This window comes from Balaenoptera borealis, assembly GCF_965194805.1.
Source record: "Balaenoptera borealis genome assembly, chromosome: 7".
Classification (NCBI taxonomy): domain Eukaryota; kingdom Metazoa; phylum Chordata; class Mammalia; order Artiodactyla; family Balaenopteridae; genus Balaenoptera; species Balaenoptera borealis.
In genome coordinates, this window is record NC_138864.1 from 84,614,919 (window position 1) to 84,636,456 (window position 21,538).

A 21,538-nucleotide genomic window follows, 5' to 3' on the forward strand; every position below is an offset into this window, starting at 1 on the left:
GCACAGAAACGAAGACCCAACACAGCCATAAATAAATAAATAAATAAATTTTTTTAAAATCTGCTATAGAAAGGATACTAAGACAATCGTAAAAGTGGAATTATGATTCAATCATGCTCTTGAGCTTACAACTAAATTTAAGGGGGAAGTGTAATCAGAATATTTCTGAAAACATCTGGAACCCAAGAGTTCCTCTAGGTCTTGACAGAATATCACAGTCCTCCATAAGACGCCCATCACATTTTTTTGGAGTAGAATTATGAATGGTCAGTATCTGCCACTTTCAGGTGAAGGAAACAGGTAGGCACCATGATTTGCTCATGGAGGAGTCTTTAGCATTGCTATGATGATGCAAACAACAGAACAGAGGACATCATCCTTCCACACCAATGGGCCTTTGGCCGTTGATGAGCTATGCAACCCTTCATGCTATCACTGGGGTTGAGAGAAGGCTGTGTAATAAAAGCAAAATGTTCTGTTTCCATTACTGTGGTTTTACTGTCTGGAGATACCAAAAATATTTTATACAATTTTTTCAAAGTAGCAGTGCATCCCCAAAATAGCCCTTGCTACATTAGATCTCTCCCACATACTAAATAAGCCAATTCTTGCATATTGCCCGAATGAGTGAGGCCAGGTGGTTCAGAAAGACAAGTTGAGGAGCTGGTTTGTTTAGAAAGGTAAATGGGTTTTCACATTAATGACTATCTTCTCTTGGAAGACTGAAGACAATACATTCCCTTCCTGAGTCGTGCACATTTATTTTAACTGATATTTATATAGCATTGTGCTTTTCACAACAGATGTGAGAGATATATAAGACTGGTATTATTACCTCATTCTCCAGATGAAGAAACTGACCATTTACTATGTGCCAGGCACAGGATTAAGTACCATGAATCTATTAATTCATTTACTTTGTGGTCACACTTTCAGTGACTGGTTGATCTGGGATTTGGATCCAGGCCTTCTGATTCTATATGTCATGATCTTTCCACACTCTCAGGTGAAGGGTATAGATGGATATGATGGAGGTGATGATGAGGATGGTGACTGCCTCAAGCTATGGAAGAATCTCCAAGCTCACTTCCTATGAAAGAGCTGGGTTCACTCTCTGACATTTACTTTAACACATGACATTAATCTCAAGATTCATCCTTGCCTACAGTTTTTATAGATTAACACATAAAAACTATATGAATCTATATAGTTACGCATATTCAACTAAATATAAAAGGCATTCTCTTTCCCTATAATACAGTGATACCTTGTTACGTAGGGGAATCTCCTCCATAATAATCAATGGCACACACTAAGGAAAACTTGAGTTTCAGAAACTTAAAGTCCTTCCCATCTTGAAAATCACAAGTGTTAACAAATCTCTTCAGTTTTTACTACATGAATGCAGTTTCGTTGAAACTAAAAATTGTGTGTTCCTTGTATGGTTCAGGCCATTTCTAACAGCTGGAAATATTGGATCATGTGGCCAGTGCTTTCTCATCTTTGCTGAATGATGTCAGCATCCTGCAGAACAAAGCTGAAGAGGAAGATGAAGGAAAAAGTGTGCAAAGAACTTCAGTGAGTGAAGCCAAGGAGCATCGAAGAAGAATGGGTGAACTTTTTGGGAATGGTTCAAAGCAGAACACTAGAAGGGATGATAGGCTGGGAGCATCACAGTCATTGAAGATGAGAAACAAATTTTCCATCGTCTCTGCAGAAGCAGGGTGTGGAGCAGAGTTGCCATGACAAACAAACACGACCAAAGTCATTTGTCTCTTTCAGCAGAGCACTGGTCTCTTCAAGCCTGTGATGACTTGACACCTTGTGATCCTCCACAAGCTCTTCTGAGCAAGCAGTGGCCTCACTCATCCATGCTGGCCAAGCAGGCTCCGCCTTCCTGTGTGTCTGAGGGGTCAGTCAAGGACAGAACTCAAAAGGAGAACTCACTTCAGACTAACAAACTCAAGAGCTTGTCTTGTCTTGCAGGCAAAGCACCAGACTCCTTCGAAATGGAAGAGGTCAGTGTACTCAACTTCTAAGGGAAGTAACTCCCACCAAGGCATCTTTTGCCTTCCACCCCTCATTTAACCCCTTTATCTTTCAACCCTTCAGCATTACATCTTATCATTCCAAACTTCTGTTTAATCTAGGACATTTAAGGTCATTCTAGTTACTTCAGTCAGAACTAAACTAGTATGAAGCCAGCCTTTGCTTTCTCCCATTTCTTTTCCTTTTTTTGCTCACAACTGAATCCACAGGTTGTTTTTCACTTTGCTTTTCCTCAATGTTTTATTATGCATCTCAGTATACTTTCATCTACTCTCTAACTTTTCATGTTTCACCTCTTTGAGGGTCAGTTCAACTACTTCCCGCTAAGTGAAGCTAGCCCACCACTCTTCCTCTGTATTCTCGTAGCCTTGGCAGGGAGAGCTTGTTACAGTAAAGATTGTGTGTGTGTGTTGATAACACCTCCCCCGCTGGACTGTCAGCTCCTTGAGGATTAGATTTTATCCTCAAGGGAATATGTCTTGGGAATATTTCCCCTGCAACACCTAATGCAGGGCCTTGGACAAAAAAAGTAGGGACTTGGGTTTGATAGCATTTTATTTGTTTGCTTGCTTTGGGATTTAGTGATACTCACATAGCTTGACCTCCATTTCACACATATTCTTTGCCTCTTCATCCCACCTTCATTCACACATGCTAATTTTCATTGTCATTTAGATGGCACACCCAACTGTACTTCAAAGTCTTTTAAAAAAATGTATACACATTTTCACTCATCTCTTTATTCTTTAATTACAAAGAAAGTATAGAAGAGCAAGGCTTTTTCCCCCTTTTCATGTAAATTGTTTAGAAGTCGGGTAGGATATTTATATGCCAATCCCAAGGTCAGGCCACTCTCTTTCGAGCCCTCTACAGGTGAGACACTCTACATGTGAGCCCACTACATGTGAGGCTCTGGGACACAGACTCTGCCCTCAGGGGAACCACAGTGTAGTGGCAGGGATAAGCACAAAAACCAATAACATGGTAGGGAGAGTGACAGCTCTGCTGATAGACTTTCATGTCACTAAAGAGACAAGTTTGGATATCTGGGGAGTAAGAAAAGGGGTTCTTAATCAGCCAGGGGGCTGAGACAATCAAGGAAATCGTAGGATGTTAAAGCTTAACAATAACTTTAAAAGAAGTCTAAGAATGCCTATTGGTAGGTCTCCCCATCCCACAAAGAGATAAAAATTGCCTCAAAATGTATAGCTGTTAATGATCCTAATATCTATGTGTATATGTTTTTGTATGCATATGTCTTATGTCAGAAATTAAGAACCTTAAAATATTAATCTGACTTTAAAACAGTAGCATAAAAATGAATAAAAATTATAAATGGAGAAAAAAACAGAGCTTTGGTCAAGTGCCGTGATTTGAATACAATCGCAGGTGGCACTAAAAAAGAGTATTTTCTTTTATTCAATCTTGTAAAAATTATTTAATTACCAAACTAATAGTTAAATTACTATAAAGACTATCAAGACAATCTGCAAGTCATTATTCAGTCTGCTGTCTATCTCCTAGGATCCAAACAGGAAATTTCACCAAATGCCAGCCTGTTGACAAGCCTCATTAGACTCCACTGTCCCCTTACTAAGCTTCTTCTGCATCAAACTATACTGACTTAGAGGAGAACAAAGTTCCTTGTATGTCGTCTATATGTGAGAGTACAGGGAGAGATAAATATCATCATATTCAACATAAAGAACTAAGAAGAGAATGTTAGTCCTTGCATGGCAAACTTTCAAATACTCTTATATGACAATTATTCAAGGAAAAGCAATACGTATTAGTATATATAGGTGTGGTAAGGGAGAACACACTCAGACACCAAAAATAAAAATAAAATAAAAATAAAAACCTCACGTTTTGTGGCACATAGTGGGAACTTGGTAAATATTCATAAACGAGTAAATTAATATTAGAAGTATTTGATAATATTAATTTAGTCTGTGAGTGGCTTCCATATAAAAACAAAATATTCTGTTGAACTTTGAAGCCAACTTTGTTTGTGGTGTTTCTTTAATATTTGCCCAGATTTGTGTAAGAGGCTATATGTATATATAAGGCAGAGAGAGCCTTCAAAATGATATTTAAAAACTCACTATTTGGGCTTCCCTGGTGGCGCAGTGGTTGGGAATCTGCCTGCCAATGCAGGGGACACGGGTTCGAGCCCTGGTCTGGGAAGATCCCGCATGCCGCGGAGCGACTGGGCCCGTGAGCCACAACTACTGAGCCTGCGCGTCTGGAGCCTGTGCTCCGCAACAGGAGGGGCCGCGATGGTGAGAGGCCCGCGCACCGCGATGAAGAGTGGTCCCCACTTGCCGCAACTAGAGAAAGCCCTCGCACAGAAACGAAGACTCAACACAGTCATAAATAAATAAATAAATAAATAAATAAATAAATACAAGAACGTGAATTTCTTTAAAAAAAAAAAACTCACTATTTGAATTTTCTTTTTTTTAAATAAATTTATTTACTTATGTATTTATTTTTGGCTGCATTGAGTTTTTGTTGCTGCGCGCGGGCTTTAGTTGCAGCGAGTGGGGGCTGCTCTTCATTGTGGGCACGGGCTTCTCATTGTGGTGGCTTCTCTTGTTGCGGAGCACGGGTTCTAGGCGCGGGGGCCTCAGTAGTTGTGGCTCGCGGGCTCTAGAGCACAGGCTCAGTAGTTGCGGCGCACGGGCTTAGTTGCTCCGCGGCATGTGGGATCTTCCCAGACGAGATCTCGAACCCATTTCCCCAGAATTGGCAGGCAGATTCTTAACCACTGCACCACCAGGGAAGTCCCGAATTTTGTTTTCTTAAAAATGTATATTTAAAATATTAAATCTTCATCACACAGACTGGGAGAAAAATATTTCTTTCACTTAATACCAATGTATGAGTAAATGAAACTTGGGTAGGTTGTAGCTTAAACAGGAGCTAATGCCAGATTTAATAGTCATTTTTTAATGGCAAATTTTAAAATACAAGAAATGAAAACGATGTGTGAAATTGGCAGATTTTCATGGCAGTTGAAACATAAGCCAATGTACTTAAATATCTACCTATCAGAATTTCAACTCTGATTGGCCAAATTCTGCCTCCAGATCACTCTATGATGCTTTCCCTAAAGTCCTACTAAAGGCTGAATATGGTAATATTTGGCTCACTTCTCAAAATTATGATTCCAACCAAGTTGTACATAGATTTTTAATGCAAAAATCAACATTTTTGTGTTTAATTTTACTGAGTTAAACTGAGTCTGTTCCTTTCTTTTTTTAATTCCCAAATATATTATGAGAATTTAATACTTATGAAACTTCTGTAATTGTAGACTCTCTTAGGATGCTTCTTTGTATCTACAATATAACATCTTTAACCTTCCCTCTCGCTTACATACAAGGATCCTGCTCTCTGGAACTCCTATGTAAGAATGTTGCCCATATTATTAAACAATGCCAGTCAGCATCTTGTTTAGGTGAGAAGTGTTTCAAACGTTATAATTATTTCTTTTTTTTTTTTTTATTAATAAGTTTGGCCCAGGTGGAATAACCCAGGAATACACCTGGTTTCCATTTTACATTATTGGGAATTTTTTGTTTTTGTTCTTTTTTTTAATAGATGAATAGGTACTTTACATTGCGCTAAGTGGATTTTTCTCCAGGATAATGGTCACAGAGAAAAAATTTACGTATTATACTGAAAAATTTATATGGTGCACACTGGTTTGAGTTACAAAACCAGTAAAAATAATGTTAAGAAGTATGTCTAATCAATTACAAGTATAAAGTACCTTCTGTGAAAAGAGAGATGAAGGATTAAAAAGAGGGAATAAATATTTCTTCTTACATTGCTGAGCTATATATCCTCATAGTCCTCTGTTTATTCCTGGGTTAAAGGTAATTTTTGGCCATATGTACCACAATGTTTAAAATGTTTTCATCCTTTGACTCAGCCTTCAGTATTCAGACATGAATCCGAAATAAATAATATGACATGTAGAAATAGATTTATGTACAAAGATACTCATCTCAGCATCATTTCTATTCGCAAAATTTAGAAAACTTTCCAACATTAGGAGAATCATTAAGTAAATTAATGTACCTTCAGAATATGGCCTATTGTGCACTCATTGAAGATGGTATTTTCAAAGAAATTTTATGATGTGGGGAAAAAAGGTCCCTCCAAATTTTGAGTGAAAATTTGACTACGTTACTATGTCCAGAATTAATGTATTAAAAGAAAACCTGCAAAGACATACTCCAAAATAATAACAGTAACCATTTTCTTACCTTCTTTAACTTTTTATGTTTATCAAGTTTCTATAGAAAGCTGTTATTATTTTTAAAGAAATAATTATTATTTTGTTTTAACAATAATTTTATTCTCATTAATAGGGTAATATTCATTAATTTCTTAGAAGAATTTTTAAAATAAATTCTACTCTCTCAATTTGAAAATCAAATTTTCTTTGAGCTTTCTAAGCTTTATATAGCAACTGAGTTATGAAATTTCCTGAATTGCTCTCCACAAATTTACCAAGTTGTAAATAAATCCCTTAGAGAGCTAAAATTAAATATGGGAAATAACTTGCTTGCTCCAAATATAGTTAAAGCTCTTTAGGAACAAAAAAAATATTTCTAGGTTAATAGCAATAATATTATTTAAGTTTAGTTCAAATGCCACATTTTCCAGGCAGGGCCTCTATTCCTTCCACCCAGAAGTGATCTTTCCCTTTCCCTCTTCTTAACTCCCTTAGTTCTTTGAATCTTAGTTATGAGTGCCTTGTACATACCACCTGCCTGCCGCAGACTGTTAGCTCTCTGAGTTCAGAAATCATGTTTAATCCTCTTGGCAGTAGCCAGTAGGTATTCATTATATGTTGATTAAATAAATGAAGTGAATTTATTATGAAAGCATTTCTAATGAGACTGATGCATTTTGGTGTCTCAGGTCCAGAGCTTTGAAGAAGAGGCTGGTAATCCTCTTGACATGACCTCAGGAACTGTAGGTAAGAATTCATCAAGGTGTACAATTTCATAAATGGTCTTTCACAAAGAAAATGTCAATAACTAGTGCTCAATTTTCTTAATATGTAGAACTTAAATTATCTTCAGGAGATGCTATACCTACTATTACTACGACTTCAACCTACTATTATTAAACACCTGCTAGCAAGGCATATGTACATGTAAATTTCAAAATACTTAATACAGAAATGTCCAGTATCCCTGGGGCTAATGTAGTATGTGTTATTGTCTAACAAAAACTCTATATGGCCCAAATAGGCTAATGAAATGGATTTTACACAGACCTGGGACTAACTGAGTGAATACTTTCTTACTCCTACTGCCAACTGCTTGCTGTTGCACAAGTCATATTTTACTGGACCTCAGTTTTTCCGTCTGTAATGAAGAGATAAGTACAGATAATTTTTAAGTTCTCTGCTGGCACTTATAAACTAAATTAAGTGATTCTATGACCATCATATTAATCTCACAGTGGAAACAAGTTGCCTAAATGTAACATTCCAAATCATCTCTTAGACTGGTGTTATATTACCCTAGAAAACAGAGAAGGAAGTCTTTCTACACTACTGGTTCTTACACTGCCATTCAGCCATCATTGTGATTCAGCATTTCCATGATCCTATAAAAGAGCTAAAAGTAGACAGGGGTTAGTTAAGCAAAATAAAGCAGATGAAGCTCGCGTGTTTCCTAGAAGAAAATATGCAAATTTAAAATTTAATTTAGTGTGGTGTCAAACACATTTTTTTCATTACAAAGTGTATGTATGGGCCTCATTTTGCTAAACGCTGTTTAGAAATTATGCATTAGTAATTATAGGGTCCTGCTGATTACATAAATTGTTATCCTGCTCTTCGAAGTAATTACCACTAACCTGCACTGAGGTTTATAAGACAAAAATAAGCATCTGTTTTCCATCTAATTGAGCGCTTCTCAGTGAAGCTGGAGGTCCCCCTGCCAATAGGAATTGCCTTCCTTGACATTCAATTAAGAGGTCTGCTGATACCATGTAAGTCTCCCCAGTCATTCCAAAAAATGATTTGGGAAGTTAGGCAAAAGCACTAATTTACATTTAATCTCAAATTCATAGGACAAATTAAGATGGGTAAAGGTTAGCCTAATGGAGAAAATCTGAATTATAGTAAAGCAAATGTGATTTTATTACTTTCAACAACAGTGTTGTTAACCCAAGAAAAAATAGGACTGACAAAAAATAAGTAAAACTAGTTTGATTAATAGGGAAAGGGAAAATCATTACTTTGATTGATATATATGAATAGATCACATATATATGAATTATATATGTACATATTAAATATATACACATATGAATGAATGAATGTTTACACAAAGTTCAAAAGATGACTTCACTCAAAAGATGAAAGCACATGGACTGTTTGACCAATAGGATATGGCAGAAATGATGTTGTGCCACTTTCAAGCTTATCCTTTAACCCACCTGGCTGCTTCCTGTTTCTTGAGATACCTGCTCTTGGAACATTCCTTCTGGAAACCTAGCCCTAGCTCATTCTGTGTGAAAAGTGCAACACGTGGGTATCACTCTGGTGGGACAGCTTTGAATGAGCTCACCTGTGAATAAACCATCTTAGTTACCCAGTTCGGTCAAACTTTCAAATGACTCTAGCCCAGATGCCATCAGACTGCAACTGCCTGACAGAATCCAAGCAACAGCCACATAGCTAAACTGAATCAATCCACAGAACCATGGAAGTAATAATGAATTGTAGTTTTAAGCCACATATATACATACAAATAGATGAAGGTATGTGATGAACACTTCAAATGCCTTTAAAACTTAAAGATATTTTAAAGACTTATTTCATCTACTCAAGCACAATACTCTGAATATTAGCAGAAAAAGTGTATTTAAGCATTTCCCTAAATGAATTTGAGCAAAATTTCTTCTTATGAAAGATGGGGACCCAAGGCCACAAATGCACCATCCTCCCTTTATCATTGAAACATTATCACTGGAATGACGAGGGAATATAAATATAAGAAGGAAACATATAACAATTCTCATCTCACTGAAAATATTCATTTCTGAGGATTCCAAATGATTCTTTGTAGTCATTCTTTAATTGGTGGGCATTTCTTGGAATAGCCTCTAATTGTGAACTGCTAGATACTGTGGTAATTTTTCTGTGTTTGCTGATATTATAGTGACAGGAAAGGTATGCCTTGACTAATCTGAGAGTTAACTTAGATTCATTTGGAAATTATGACCATAACTCGTTAGTATAGTTCTACAGTGCACTTACAATGCTAAAGGAAGCTCTTCAGACTAATGATAGACAGTGAACTGTGATGTTTATACCATACACAAATGTAATACATATGACATTTTCAGGATGGAGGAAGGGGAGGTTGGTAAATGGATCAATATAGCTCAAAGTTTTTACATCTTATGTGAAATGGTACAATATTAAAGTACACCACGAGGGACTTCCCTGGTGGCACAGTGGTTAAGAATCCACCTGCCAATGCAGGGGACACAGGTTCGATCCCTGGTCCAGGAAGATCCCACATGCCGCGGAGCAACTAAGCCCGTGAGCCACAACTACTGAGCTTGCGCTTTAGAGCCCGCGAGCCACAACTACTGAGCTTGCGTGCCACAACTACTGAAGCCCGCGCACCTAGAGCCCATGCTCCGCAACAAGAGAAGCCCCCGCTCGCCGCAACTAGAGAAAGCCCATGTGCAGCAACGAAGACCCAATGCAGCCAAAAAATAAAAATAAAAATAAATAAATAAATAAAATTTAAAAAAAGAAAATAAAGTACACTGTGAAATTTTGAGGATTTAAAGCAACCATTAAAAAATCAATAGATAGCTAGTGGGAAGCAGCCGCATAGCACAGGGAGATCAGCTCAGTGCTTTGTGACCACCTAGAGAGGTGGGATAGGGAGGGTGGGAGGGACACGCAAGAGGGAGGAGATATGGGGATATATGTATATGTATAAATGATTCACTTTGTTATAAAGCAGAAACTAACACACAATTGTAAAGCAATTATACTCCAATAAAGATGTTAAAAAAAAAAAATGGGCAGAAGACCTAAATAGACGTTTCTCCAAAGAAGACATACAGATGGCCGAGAGGCACATGAAAAGCTGCTCAACATCACTAATTATTAGAGAAATGCAAATCAAAACTACAATGAGCTATCACCTCACACCGATTAGAATGGGCATCATTAGAAAATCTACAAACAACAAATGCTGGAGAGGGTGTGAAGAAAAGGGAAACCTCTTGCACTGTTGGTGGGAATGTAAATCGATACAGCCACTATGGAGAACAGTATGGAGGTTCCTTAAAAAACTGAAAATAGAATTACATATGATCCAGTAATCCCACTACTGGGCATATATCCAGAGAAAACCGTAATTCAGAAAGACACATGCACCCCAATGTTCATTGCAGCACTATTTACAATAGCCAGGTCATGGAAGCAACCTCAATGCCCATCGACAGACAAATGGATAAAGAAGATGTGGTACATATATACAATGGAATATTACTCAGCCATAAAAAGCAACGAAACTGGGTCAGTTGTAGAGATGTGGATGGATCTAGAGACTGTCATACAGAATGAAGTAAGTCAGAAAGAGAAAAATAAAAATCGGATATTAATGCATATATGTGGAATCCAGAAAAATAGTACAGATGAACCAGTTTGCAAGGTAGGAATAGATACATAGATGTAGAGAACAAACGTATGGACACCAAGGGGGGAAAGCAGCAGGGGTGGGTGGGGATGGTGGGATGAATTGGGAGATAGGGATTGACATGTATACACTGATGTGTATAAAATAGATAACTAATAAGAACCTGCTGTATAAAAAAAAGTTAAAAAAATCACAGAGGTATAGCAAAAAGCTAATAGAAAAATTATAATTCAAAAATGTACAATGAAGGCAGTAAGTGACAGATTGAATACTGCAGAAAAATAACTGAATTTAAAAAGTAGGAGACATGTGTGAGAAATTATTTAAGAATCAAGTAGAAAAATGAAATGGATATAATAAACAAAATGTCAAGGAAGACAGATCCAAGGAGTATATTACATAGTCGTAACAGGTGGTTAGAGTTGGACTCCTCCCATCTTAGTTTTGACTGAGGTTCTTAAAAAGATATCAGATACAAAGTCAACATGTGACAAATCCATATATGCAACTTTTCTAAGGAAATTGTAGGACTCAGTTCCACAACTCTTGAGCTCATTGTGTATTTAAAGAGGGGACAAGTTGCAGAGAGAAAGAAAAGAATGTTGAAGGTATTTAATTGGGGAACAGAAATGCCCTGTTGTGTGCCCTTCTGCCACTTGGAGGAGGACTGGGGATGCTACTTTGAGACCCAAGCAGTAAGGGGCATTTAAAGGAGACCACTCACAGAGCAATTTCATTATATTTAACAAGGACAGTCACAGTGTGACGGGTACGTCACATGTTCTGGGTACTTCACGTGCATTACACCTTTTAATCCTCAAAATAAACCATTGAGTTAGGCACTATTATTTTTTCTAATTATTAGATGAAGAAACTGAAGCACAGAGAGGTTAAGTAACTTTCCATGGCCTCACAGATAGTAGAAAGTGGTTCCAGGTTTCAAATTCAGGTCATCTAGCACCAGAGTCTGTACTCTTAAATACTATACCATACAACTTTGAAATGACTCCTCTGCAGTTGGAAGACATGTGGTTGGTGAATGAGAAAAATAATGCAGGCTGTGAAATGGATTGTGACTCCAGGCTGAGAACTGCTCAAGAACAAGTCAAGGAGGGCAAGGGAAGAGTTGACCACTGTATTTCATCAATTATAAGATGAACAATTTTTCCTTGAAATCAAGATACATCTTACAATTGATGGCAGGTCATAATTTAATTGGCAGAGGGTTTTTTCCTTTTTTAGTGGTACATAAATAATAGAAATCTTAAAATTAATGGTATCTAATACCATTTGATGGCAATGGGCATAAAGAAAAGGAAATGCCACCTGACCAAACTACAGACTCTGCATTGAATCATATTGACACAGCTATAACAATGTGAACACTGTTGATTGGTTTTCAGCTTTGAGAATCAACAAATAGGCAAACACAGAGACTTAATTCTGGTCACATAAACATTTTGAAGGTAGAATTATAGCTGTTGGGAAGTGGTAGATGAAAAGTTGGAAGAAAGGTGGAGGAAAGAACAGGGACTTTCATCCAAAAAGAAAACAGATCGCACCCAACCTGGGTGACTGAGAAGTAGTTTCCATAAACATATGAGCAAGCTTAAACCCAGCAATGAATGGTGCCAAATCCTAGGTTTGGAAATATTAGGGAGAAATTACCACTCTTAGGACTGCAGGGGCAGGGGAAGGAGTAGTGGCTGAAACCGGGGGGTGAACAGCTGTACGGAAAGCTGTGGCTTTTTGTAGAGTGAGGCAGCCAAGCTGTGGATGACCCAGCAGGGAGGCAGGTGGGAAAATAAATACTCGAAACTCCCTCTCTCGCTATCCTCCAATCTCCAGCGGCCAAACCCAAGATGATGCCGGAGATCAAGGAAGCTCATTGATATGGTCAATAAGGGACACATAGAGTAGAGGAGAAAGGAGACTAGATCTGGAGGAGCAAACAGAAAGCATTCAGCACAGTACACTAATGTCTTTACCTTAGATAGAAGGTTGGCAAGATAATGATTAAACCTGATAGACTGCAAAAGTAAGAAATGTTCAGATAGATGACAGATAATAGATAGATGATAGAAATTTAAGGACAAAGGAAGTGCAGTAGCAGTGTAAATTAGCTAAATCTTACCTTTTATAAATAAATAAATATTGCAACAAAAATAGTTTTCATTAAGTCTAGGTACATGAAGGAAATGAGAACACCTAAATATCACAGTAAAATGTATGAGATACAATGATAAGGTGGGGAAAGGGGTAATCCATAAATTTCCAGACAGAAAAGTACAGACTACTTACAAGTGAAAACGTTCCAACATGTCATTAGGAACAGTAAATGGCAGGTGGGAGTAAACTGATGGACACATAATTTAGAAGTGGGAAAATGTGAACTAATGATTTTATACCCATTCATATTTTTTCTGTATGCAAGGGCAGCTTAAAGTCATTCTCAAAGGAAGATTCATGAAGTATTCCCTTCACTACCCTTCTAGGACAATGTCCTGACTGATTAAGATGTTACTCAAAATAACATAGTCCTGGGAATTCCCTGGTAGTCCAGTGGTTAGGACTCCAAGCTGTCACTACCTAGGTTCAATCCCTGGTCAGGAAACTAAGATCCTGCAAGAAAAAAAAAAAAAAAAGTACTCTAGAATAATTCAAATAGGGTATGGAAAAAGTGAACTCAAGTAAAAACCAACTAAACATACAAAGTTAATTATTGTCAAATTTTTTGAAACAAAATATTACAAAGTAACATGGGATAAAAATAAAATTTACAATAACAATTTGCTTAAATTCTATATAACAAACTACTGTGAAAAGTTGGAAATAGGATAAAAGAGAAATAAAGACAAAAACTAATCAGGGTTTATCATATTAAAATCTAATAAAGTATACTTCCAGGTAAAAAAAAATTAAAAAGAAGACTTTAAAAATTTAATCAAAATTATAAAGCACATTTAAGATTTTAAAATTATGAATCATTACATACCAAATAATTAACATCTAATATATAAAGGCTGATTTTATGAATTTGTAAAAAGCCTCTAGAAATCAATTAGAACAACAACAAAACCTTATTAGATTAATGAGGAAAGGAAATAGATACAAAGTCCGGGGAAGAAATATACAAGCTCCATAAAAATGGTAAAACATGATCAATGTCTCCTGTAACTAAAGAAATACAAATGTAAACAATAATGATAACATGTGTTTCACCTACCATATTAGCAAATATTTAAAGATTTATATAATACCCAGTGATAATAAAAATTTAAAACAAACACCCAGTGTTGGTTGGAAGCTAAGTTGTCATAATTATTTGGAGTATAATCTGTTGATGTTGCACAATTTTAAATGTATGTAACTTTAGTGCAACTATTATAGTTCTGAAACTTGACCTATCAATAGACTCAAATGTACACGCAAGGATTTTTTACTATAAAAATGTTTATAATAACAAGCAACTAGAGGCAGCCTAAGTGCCAAAAATATGTTTGCTTCAAATAATTATTGTACATTCTGACGTTAAAATCTATTCATCTATTCTGACATTAAAATCTATTTTTTTAAATGAGGCAGATATTTATATGTTGATACGGAAAGGTCTCTATGAGATATACAGCTGCTAAAGGAGGGGAAAAAAGATACGTGCAAAAGAGTCTATGTACATACCTCTTTGTGTTGAAAGAGTATATTTCTATTGAGGGAGGAAAGTATGTGCAGGATGCTTCTGAAAGAATGTATAAGGGACTGTTAATGGCAGTACCTTAACAGAAGGGAAACTCACATGTTTTTAATTAATTGGCATCTTTTATTATGTTACCATGTGTATATGTTATTTTCATAACACTACTTAGCAAAAGAAACTCTGTGATACTATAGGAAATTGACACAATGAAAATGGGAGATTTTGTTTTAATAAAAATTATATATGTTAAGGTGTACAATGTGATAATTTGATGTACATATACACAGTGAAATAATTACTATGATGATGACTACTCAAGCTAATTAACATGTCATCTCTTCACATAGTTAACTTTTTGTGTGTGTGTAATGAATGAACCCAAAATCTCTCTCAGCAAATTTCTAATATTCAGTACAGTATTACCAACTATAGTCATCATGCTGTACCTTAGATCACTAGACTTACTCATCCTGAATAACTGCAACTTTGTACCCTTTGACCAACATCTCCACTCAAATTGGGAGATTTTATTATTCCTCTCATCTTTTACAGGTCAAGCATGAAATAATAAAATATGATAGAAAAGATATTAATATTATAATTGATAATATGCCTTTAATAGAAGACTATTGAAATAAGTATTCTTTGCTGGTGTTCTTGGAATATTTATTAAAATATCTAACAAACTGTATGCAAAGATTATTTCATTTATATCTTATACACACACACACGCTCACACATAATGTATAGGCCACTTTGCCATAGATATAAATGCAGTAATGTTTGAATTCAATAAAAAAAATATAAGAGACACTTTCCTCCTCCAAACAAAGCAAAATACCAAATCCAAGACTTGGGGACTGAGTCCTCCATCTTATAGAAAAGTGCAGAAAATGCAAAGTTAACACTATAAATTCAGATCATTTGAATAATGATGGAGAACATTTCATATAAAGCTGGAGAATTGGAACAGAGGCACTGATCTGAGGCAAATTCATAGCCTTAATTGCTTTCACAATCAAATAAGTAAAAACTAAAATTAAGCACGTCTCAAGAAATAATCATAAAAACAATAAAGTAAACATAATTAGAAGATAGGGATTAATAGACAAGTAGAAATGAATAATGTGGGAAGCAGAAAACAAGTGACTTGATAAGTAAAATCCAAGTACTAGTTTTCATTTTTGGGGGAAAAAAATGAAAAACAAAAAAGAAAAAGACAACACTGTCAAAAAATAAAAGAGAAAAATGCATACAGACAGAATTAAGTAATCAAAATAAAATTAGAGGAAAGATACATGGTCACTGATACAAAAAATAAATTGTGTAATATGCAAACCCATTTTTAAATTATGAAGAAACACCAGTACTACTAGTGGGATTAAAACCAGAGATAATTAACATGGATGATATTTTAGAAAAATAAATATTTATATCAGTAAATTATATATTGGTATTATTTACCTATATTTATGTATGCATATATATAAAATTAACAAAAAATATAGGTAAGTAAGTTAACACCATAGAGGGAGAAAGAAGCAAAAATTAAGTTTATCAAAAACTGCCTCTGAGAGTGGCATGGACTTATATATACTACCAAATGTAAAATAGATAGCTAGTGGTAAGAAGCTGCATAGCACAGGGAGACCAGCTCGGTGCTTTGTGACCACCTAGAGGGGTGGGATAAGGAGGGTGGGAGGGAGACGCAAGAGGGAGGAGATATGGGGATATATGTATATGTATAGCTGATTCACTTTGTTATAAAGCAGAAACTAACACACCATTGTAAAGCAATTATACTCCAATAAAGATGTTTAAAAAAAAAAAAAAAAAAAAACTGCCTCTGAGAGTAGCAGTGACCAACAACGACCAAAAAAAAAAAATTATGTGACCAGATTCTTTCAATGTTTTGAGAAGCAATTGCTTTTTCTATATAAATTTTTTCAGATAATGTAAGCATTTATCAATCTTTCCAGTTCCATACAGGTTTTTAAAATCCTGATATCAAAATGTTACTAAAATGGTTCACAAAATTGATAAATTTCACTTATGAATATAGACACAAAATATTTTAATTAAATAATGGTGACTTAAATAAAGTAAAATATAAAAGAGTACTAATCCTTGGATAACTCACTTTTATTCCAAGATTTCCATGTTTCAACAATTGAAAAATATAATTGATATAATTTATCATTGACTACCATGATAAATTATGAAAGGAAATAAATGATACATTGACTTGATAGATTATGAAAAAGATGTATATGTTTATGAAACATATCACTCTATCAACAGAAATTTCAGATAAATGACATTTAAGATAGACAACTGAATGCAAAAAAAAAAAAAGCAAGTTACAAAAGGGCTAGAAGTAAATATAGATGAATATTTATATCATTTGAAATAATGATTTTAAAAGCTTTACTTAAAATACAACAAATTAATAGATTTTTTTTCTACCTAAAATTGAAAACCTACATGTGAAAACAACCATAAAGAATAAAAAGGTAAATGACAAACTGGAAGTATATTTTCATCATAAAGAAGAGAGGATTATGATTTTTTAACTACATAAAATTTATTGCATATCAAACATCTAACGAGCAATAGTGTTTTCCCATAAATTTAAAGATGGACCATCATCAGTAAAATCACTTAAAACATATCCATTAACAGTTCAAAAAACATTTAATAATCTCAAAATATGCAGAAAAGAAAATAACAAAATGCAAAAGTAATTAATGGTTAAATATCAAAACAAAGAAATAAAAACTCTTTGCAATGGAAGGGAAGTTTCTTAATCTAAGGGCATCTATCAAATCTTGACAGCAAATATCAATCCTAGCAAAGAAACCTTAAAGAAATTCCATTAGCCAGGAACAAAACCTGCTAACATTGCTTTTATTCAACATTGAACTAAAAGTCAAAGCAGAATGACAACACCATGAAAGTATGAAGTGTATAAACTTAAAAACTGTTCACCTTTGCAGGCAAGGTGACTGTCTACATAGAAGTCTCAAGAGAATTGATAGACATATTAGTAGAATGATAAGGTTTAGCAAGCTTGTTGAATTCTAGAGCAAAATGCAAAAATCAGTATATTTCCATGCATCAGCAATAACCAAACGAAGACATTAACAGAAAAAAAAAAAAAGGATTTCTTTCAGAATTTCAACAAAAACAATAAACCTATAAAAGTACCTCAGAATATATCTAAATGAAGACTCAGTATATTTATTGAAAATTAAATTTTCACCAATTAATCTAGAAGTACAACACAACTTCAGTAAAAATTCTGATAGGAAAATAGAAAAAAGGCAAATGACTAAACAAAAATGGACAAAACATATAAATATACAATTCACAGAAAAGTTGGCCAATAAAGAAGAAAAAATGCTTCATCCCATTATAATCAGAAGGAGGTAAATTTAAATAAGATACTATTTAAAACCCAAAATATTGGCAAAATTTTTATATTTTGATACTACCAAATGCCAGTAAGCCTATAGAGAAAGGGGAGAACTCTTACACTACTGGTGAGATTATAAATTGGTACAACCATTTTGTAAAGCAGTTTCAAAGCAGTTTAGCAAAATCTAGTAAAGTTTAAGATACACAGACTCTTTGATTCGGCCATTCCATTTTTAGTATATGCCCTAGAGAGATATTCACATATATGCAGAAGAATGGAGGTATAAGAATATTTTTTTTGCAACACTGAAATAATGAAAAACTTAAAACAACCTAAGGGCAATCAAATCAATAACAGAAACGTTAAAGATATTATAATATAGTCATACAGTAGAATAATACACAACAGTGATAATAAACAAGTTAATTTATCCACTAGGGAAAATATCACAAATATTAGCAACATTTGCTCTGTATTAATGCATATTAAAGTAAAAGCAAAAAAATATGCAAGGAAAAATGTAAACACCAAATTCAGGATCCTGGTTAACTGGGAAGGAAGGAAAGGACTGAGGAAATGGTATCAGGACAAGATAAACCGAGGGCTTCTACTGTATCTGTGGTGTTTCCTTTAAAAAAAAAAAACTGAAGTAACTATGGCTAAATGTTGCGCTTTAACAGAGCTGGTGGAAGGTTTCAAGGAATAGGTATTTGTTGTTTTATTTTTCTATACCCTCTAGTGTTTGAAATATTTCCCAATGTGAGAAAATTTAACAAAAACCAAAGGCATCAGTAGGAATTTTACTCAACAAAATAATGTAAATGAAGCAAATTTCAACCTCAGTAGTAATCTAAGAAATATAAATTTAAGTTACACTAAAATAGACAAATGAGTTACTAAATTGATGGAGGGTTAAGAAATCATATAATCTAATGTTGTCAAGGATACACATTGTTTTCCAAAGGCAATATAACAACATGTATCAGAAATATTGCAAATGGTTTACCTTCTGAGCTGTGCGCACCCTCTAGAAAGTTATCCTAAAACAGTTATAAAAGAGGTGTGAAAAATAAAAATAAAAACAATCAAAGAAATTAAATTTTAAAAAAATCAGTACTAGCCTAGATATCCAACATAAAAGATTGTTTAAATAAATAATGCTGCATATCATGCAGTGATTAATGAGAACACAACTGGTATTTTACGCCACAGTGGTTAAAGACTTAGAGTTAGGAGATAAAAACAAGTCAAAATAAAACTCATGTTCCTACAGAAAAATATCTGAATTTGCTTATATAAAATTACATATTTAATCTATATAATACACATAAAAATTACATATGAGATAAACTACAGGTAATAGTTTGGTGACCATCTCATGGTGATGAGTTTCAGGTAATATTTTGTCTTTCCCCTTCTTACATTTTATACAATACAAATGAAAATGTTTGAAACAAGTTTCTAACCCTTAGCGCTCCAACAACAACAACAAAAATCAATCCTTTGATCAATCAAGAGAGAGAAAGAGGGAGAGATCACAGTATTAACAATGGCAATCTCCAGAGGATAGAATTACATCTGGTTTTTCCTCCTTTTGCTTATCTGTATTTTCTAATTTGTCTACACAGAATAATCATTCAATGAAGATAATCCTAAATGTTAATTTTTACAATTTGAATATATTTGGGGACTTAGAGAACTTTGAAGAGATAACTTTTATATCCTATCTCCTGGTTGGTCTTCTTCCTAGAGAGTTTAGTTACCACTAAACTAGAATCGTTTATTCTCTCTCAATTTTTCCCTTCCCTTCCTTTCTCTTCCCTCCCCTCCCCTTCTCTTTCTCTCCCTCTCCCTCTCCCTCTTCCTCTCTCTTCTTCTTTCTTTGTTATTTCAAAGAGGCTGGTATTCGAATTTAGAAAACACCAAAAATGGCCTATTTCCTTTGTTAGGCAGACAAATTCCGTAGTCCCTGCTATTCTTCCTCCTTTATTTTCTCTACCTATACCCGCTTCCTTTTGCTATTATTGCCCTTGGTGAATGACACCTCCACAGGACTTACTGGAAAAACTGTAACCTGGCTCTCTTGTGCCAAACTGTGTTCCTTTTAGGGGTAGGAATCTTGTCCTAGTCACCCAGTAAGCCTAGCACAGTGCCTGACCCATCAGGGAATCCCATACATACATGTTGCCTCCCCACATTGGTCATGTCGCCTTCTGGGCTTCTCTTGTCTTAGCCAAAAGAGTTCCCAATTCTAATTCATCAGTAGTGATTTAATGTTGCAACAGTGCCTTATGGGCAGAGTATAATGACTAGCTTAAAATGTAGTGCATGGTTTTTTTTAATGGTTTTACTGTCATAGATTTCAATATTTGTAAATTAGGAATTTATCCAATTTGTACATACCTTTCAAATCTGTGAATTGCTCCTTCATTTTATTCATGTTGCATTTAGTACTAAGTAATGTAGACAATTTACTTCACTTTTACACACATTTCAGCAACGTCTCTCAGAAAGTTGGTTTATCAGAATATATGTGAAATCTGTTGCTGAACTTTATACTCCAATCAATTACAATTATTATGAAGGAGCATTTCCTTGTTAATTAACAATTTACATCAATACACAGATTTGTAGTGTCCCAAGCAGTTTTAATTATATTACTTAATGTAATGATCACACTATTCTTTCCTCTTTAGAGATAAGACATCAATAAATTAACTTGACTAAGTTTACACAGCTGGCCAAGGGAAGGACCAAAATTCAAGCCAGGATCTTGTCCTCCTTCCATACTGAATTAATTCATTCAACAAATATTCAATGAGCACTTATACATACAAGAACCTGTTCTAGGTGCTGGGGTTACAGATGGAAGCCGAACAGAGCCTAGTCTCTTGGAGCATACAAGATTCAGGAGAAACTAATTAATTATTAATGTACAATTGTGGTAAGTGTCAAGAGGAAAAAGCAGAAGATGAATTGAAAGCTGCTAACATCCCGGAAAGAGCCAAGTACAGATTCAAGTGCCTTGATAAAGCATCATTTTAACTTCTTGGCAATATCTGAGTGCTCTGTGTCAGGCACACTTCCAGACACTTTCCATCTATTAATTCATTGAATCCTCCCTTGTAGGTGGATTCTATCATTATTCCCATTGCACAGATGAGGCAACTGATGTACAGAGATTGTGTGGTTGCCCATGACCACACATCTCAGAGCCCCTGACTGTCTTTTGTTTCTTGTTGCCTTCTAAATTGGCATTGACAGAATCCCTGTGGTGACGAGCTCTTCGCGCTTGCCTTAAACCCTAGTGCAGAAGGTCTATTGAAACAACAACATTGCTCAAATATAAAACAAACTTAGATCATGAGACTCAGAAGATACTGATTTCTATAATAACCTCCTACACATGAATCTACTTTGGTGTTTATGGCTTCATACCTGGATTATTACCACTGACCTCCCCGATGGTGTGATTTGCTAACTTGAAGGTAAAAATGGACTCCATTGGCAATGAGAAGAGGGGCAGGAGTGCCCACCTCTTTGGTTGTTTGCTTGGCCTAGGTAGTGTTATTTGTTTTGGGGGAATTAGTGCCCAGGGAAAAGGGTAGCCAGAATGAAGGGAACTGATCACTTGAGACTGCCTGTTCACAAGACAGATTGGGACCAACACACTGGTGG

At 35.2% G+C, this 21,538-nt stretch overlaps 1 protein-coding gene across 1 annotated transcript in view; it reads left to right on the forward strand.

Annotated features, from left to right (window-relative positions):
* Positions 1-21,538, forward strand: part of ITPRID1 (ITPR interacting domain containing 1) — a 117,606-nt gene that overhangs the window by 54,340 nt on the left and 41,728 nt on the right. The window contains 4 exon segments of the mRNA XM_082399498.1: positions 1,451-1,458; positions 1,462-1,741; positions 1,744-2,024; positions 6,994-7,061. Of these exon segments, the coding sequence (XP_082255624.1) occupies positions 1,451-1,458; positions 1,462-1,741; positions 1,744-2,024; positions 6,994-7,061 (637 nt within the window).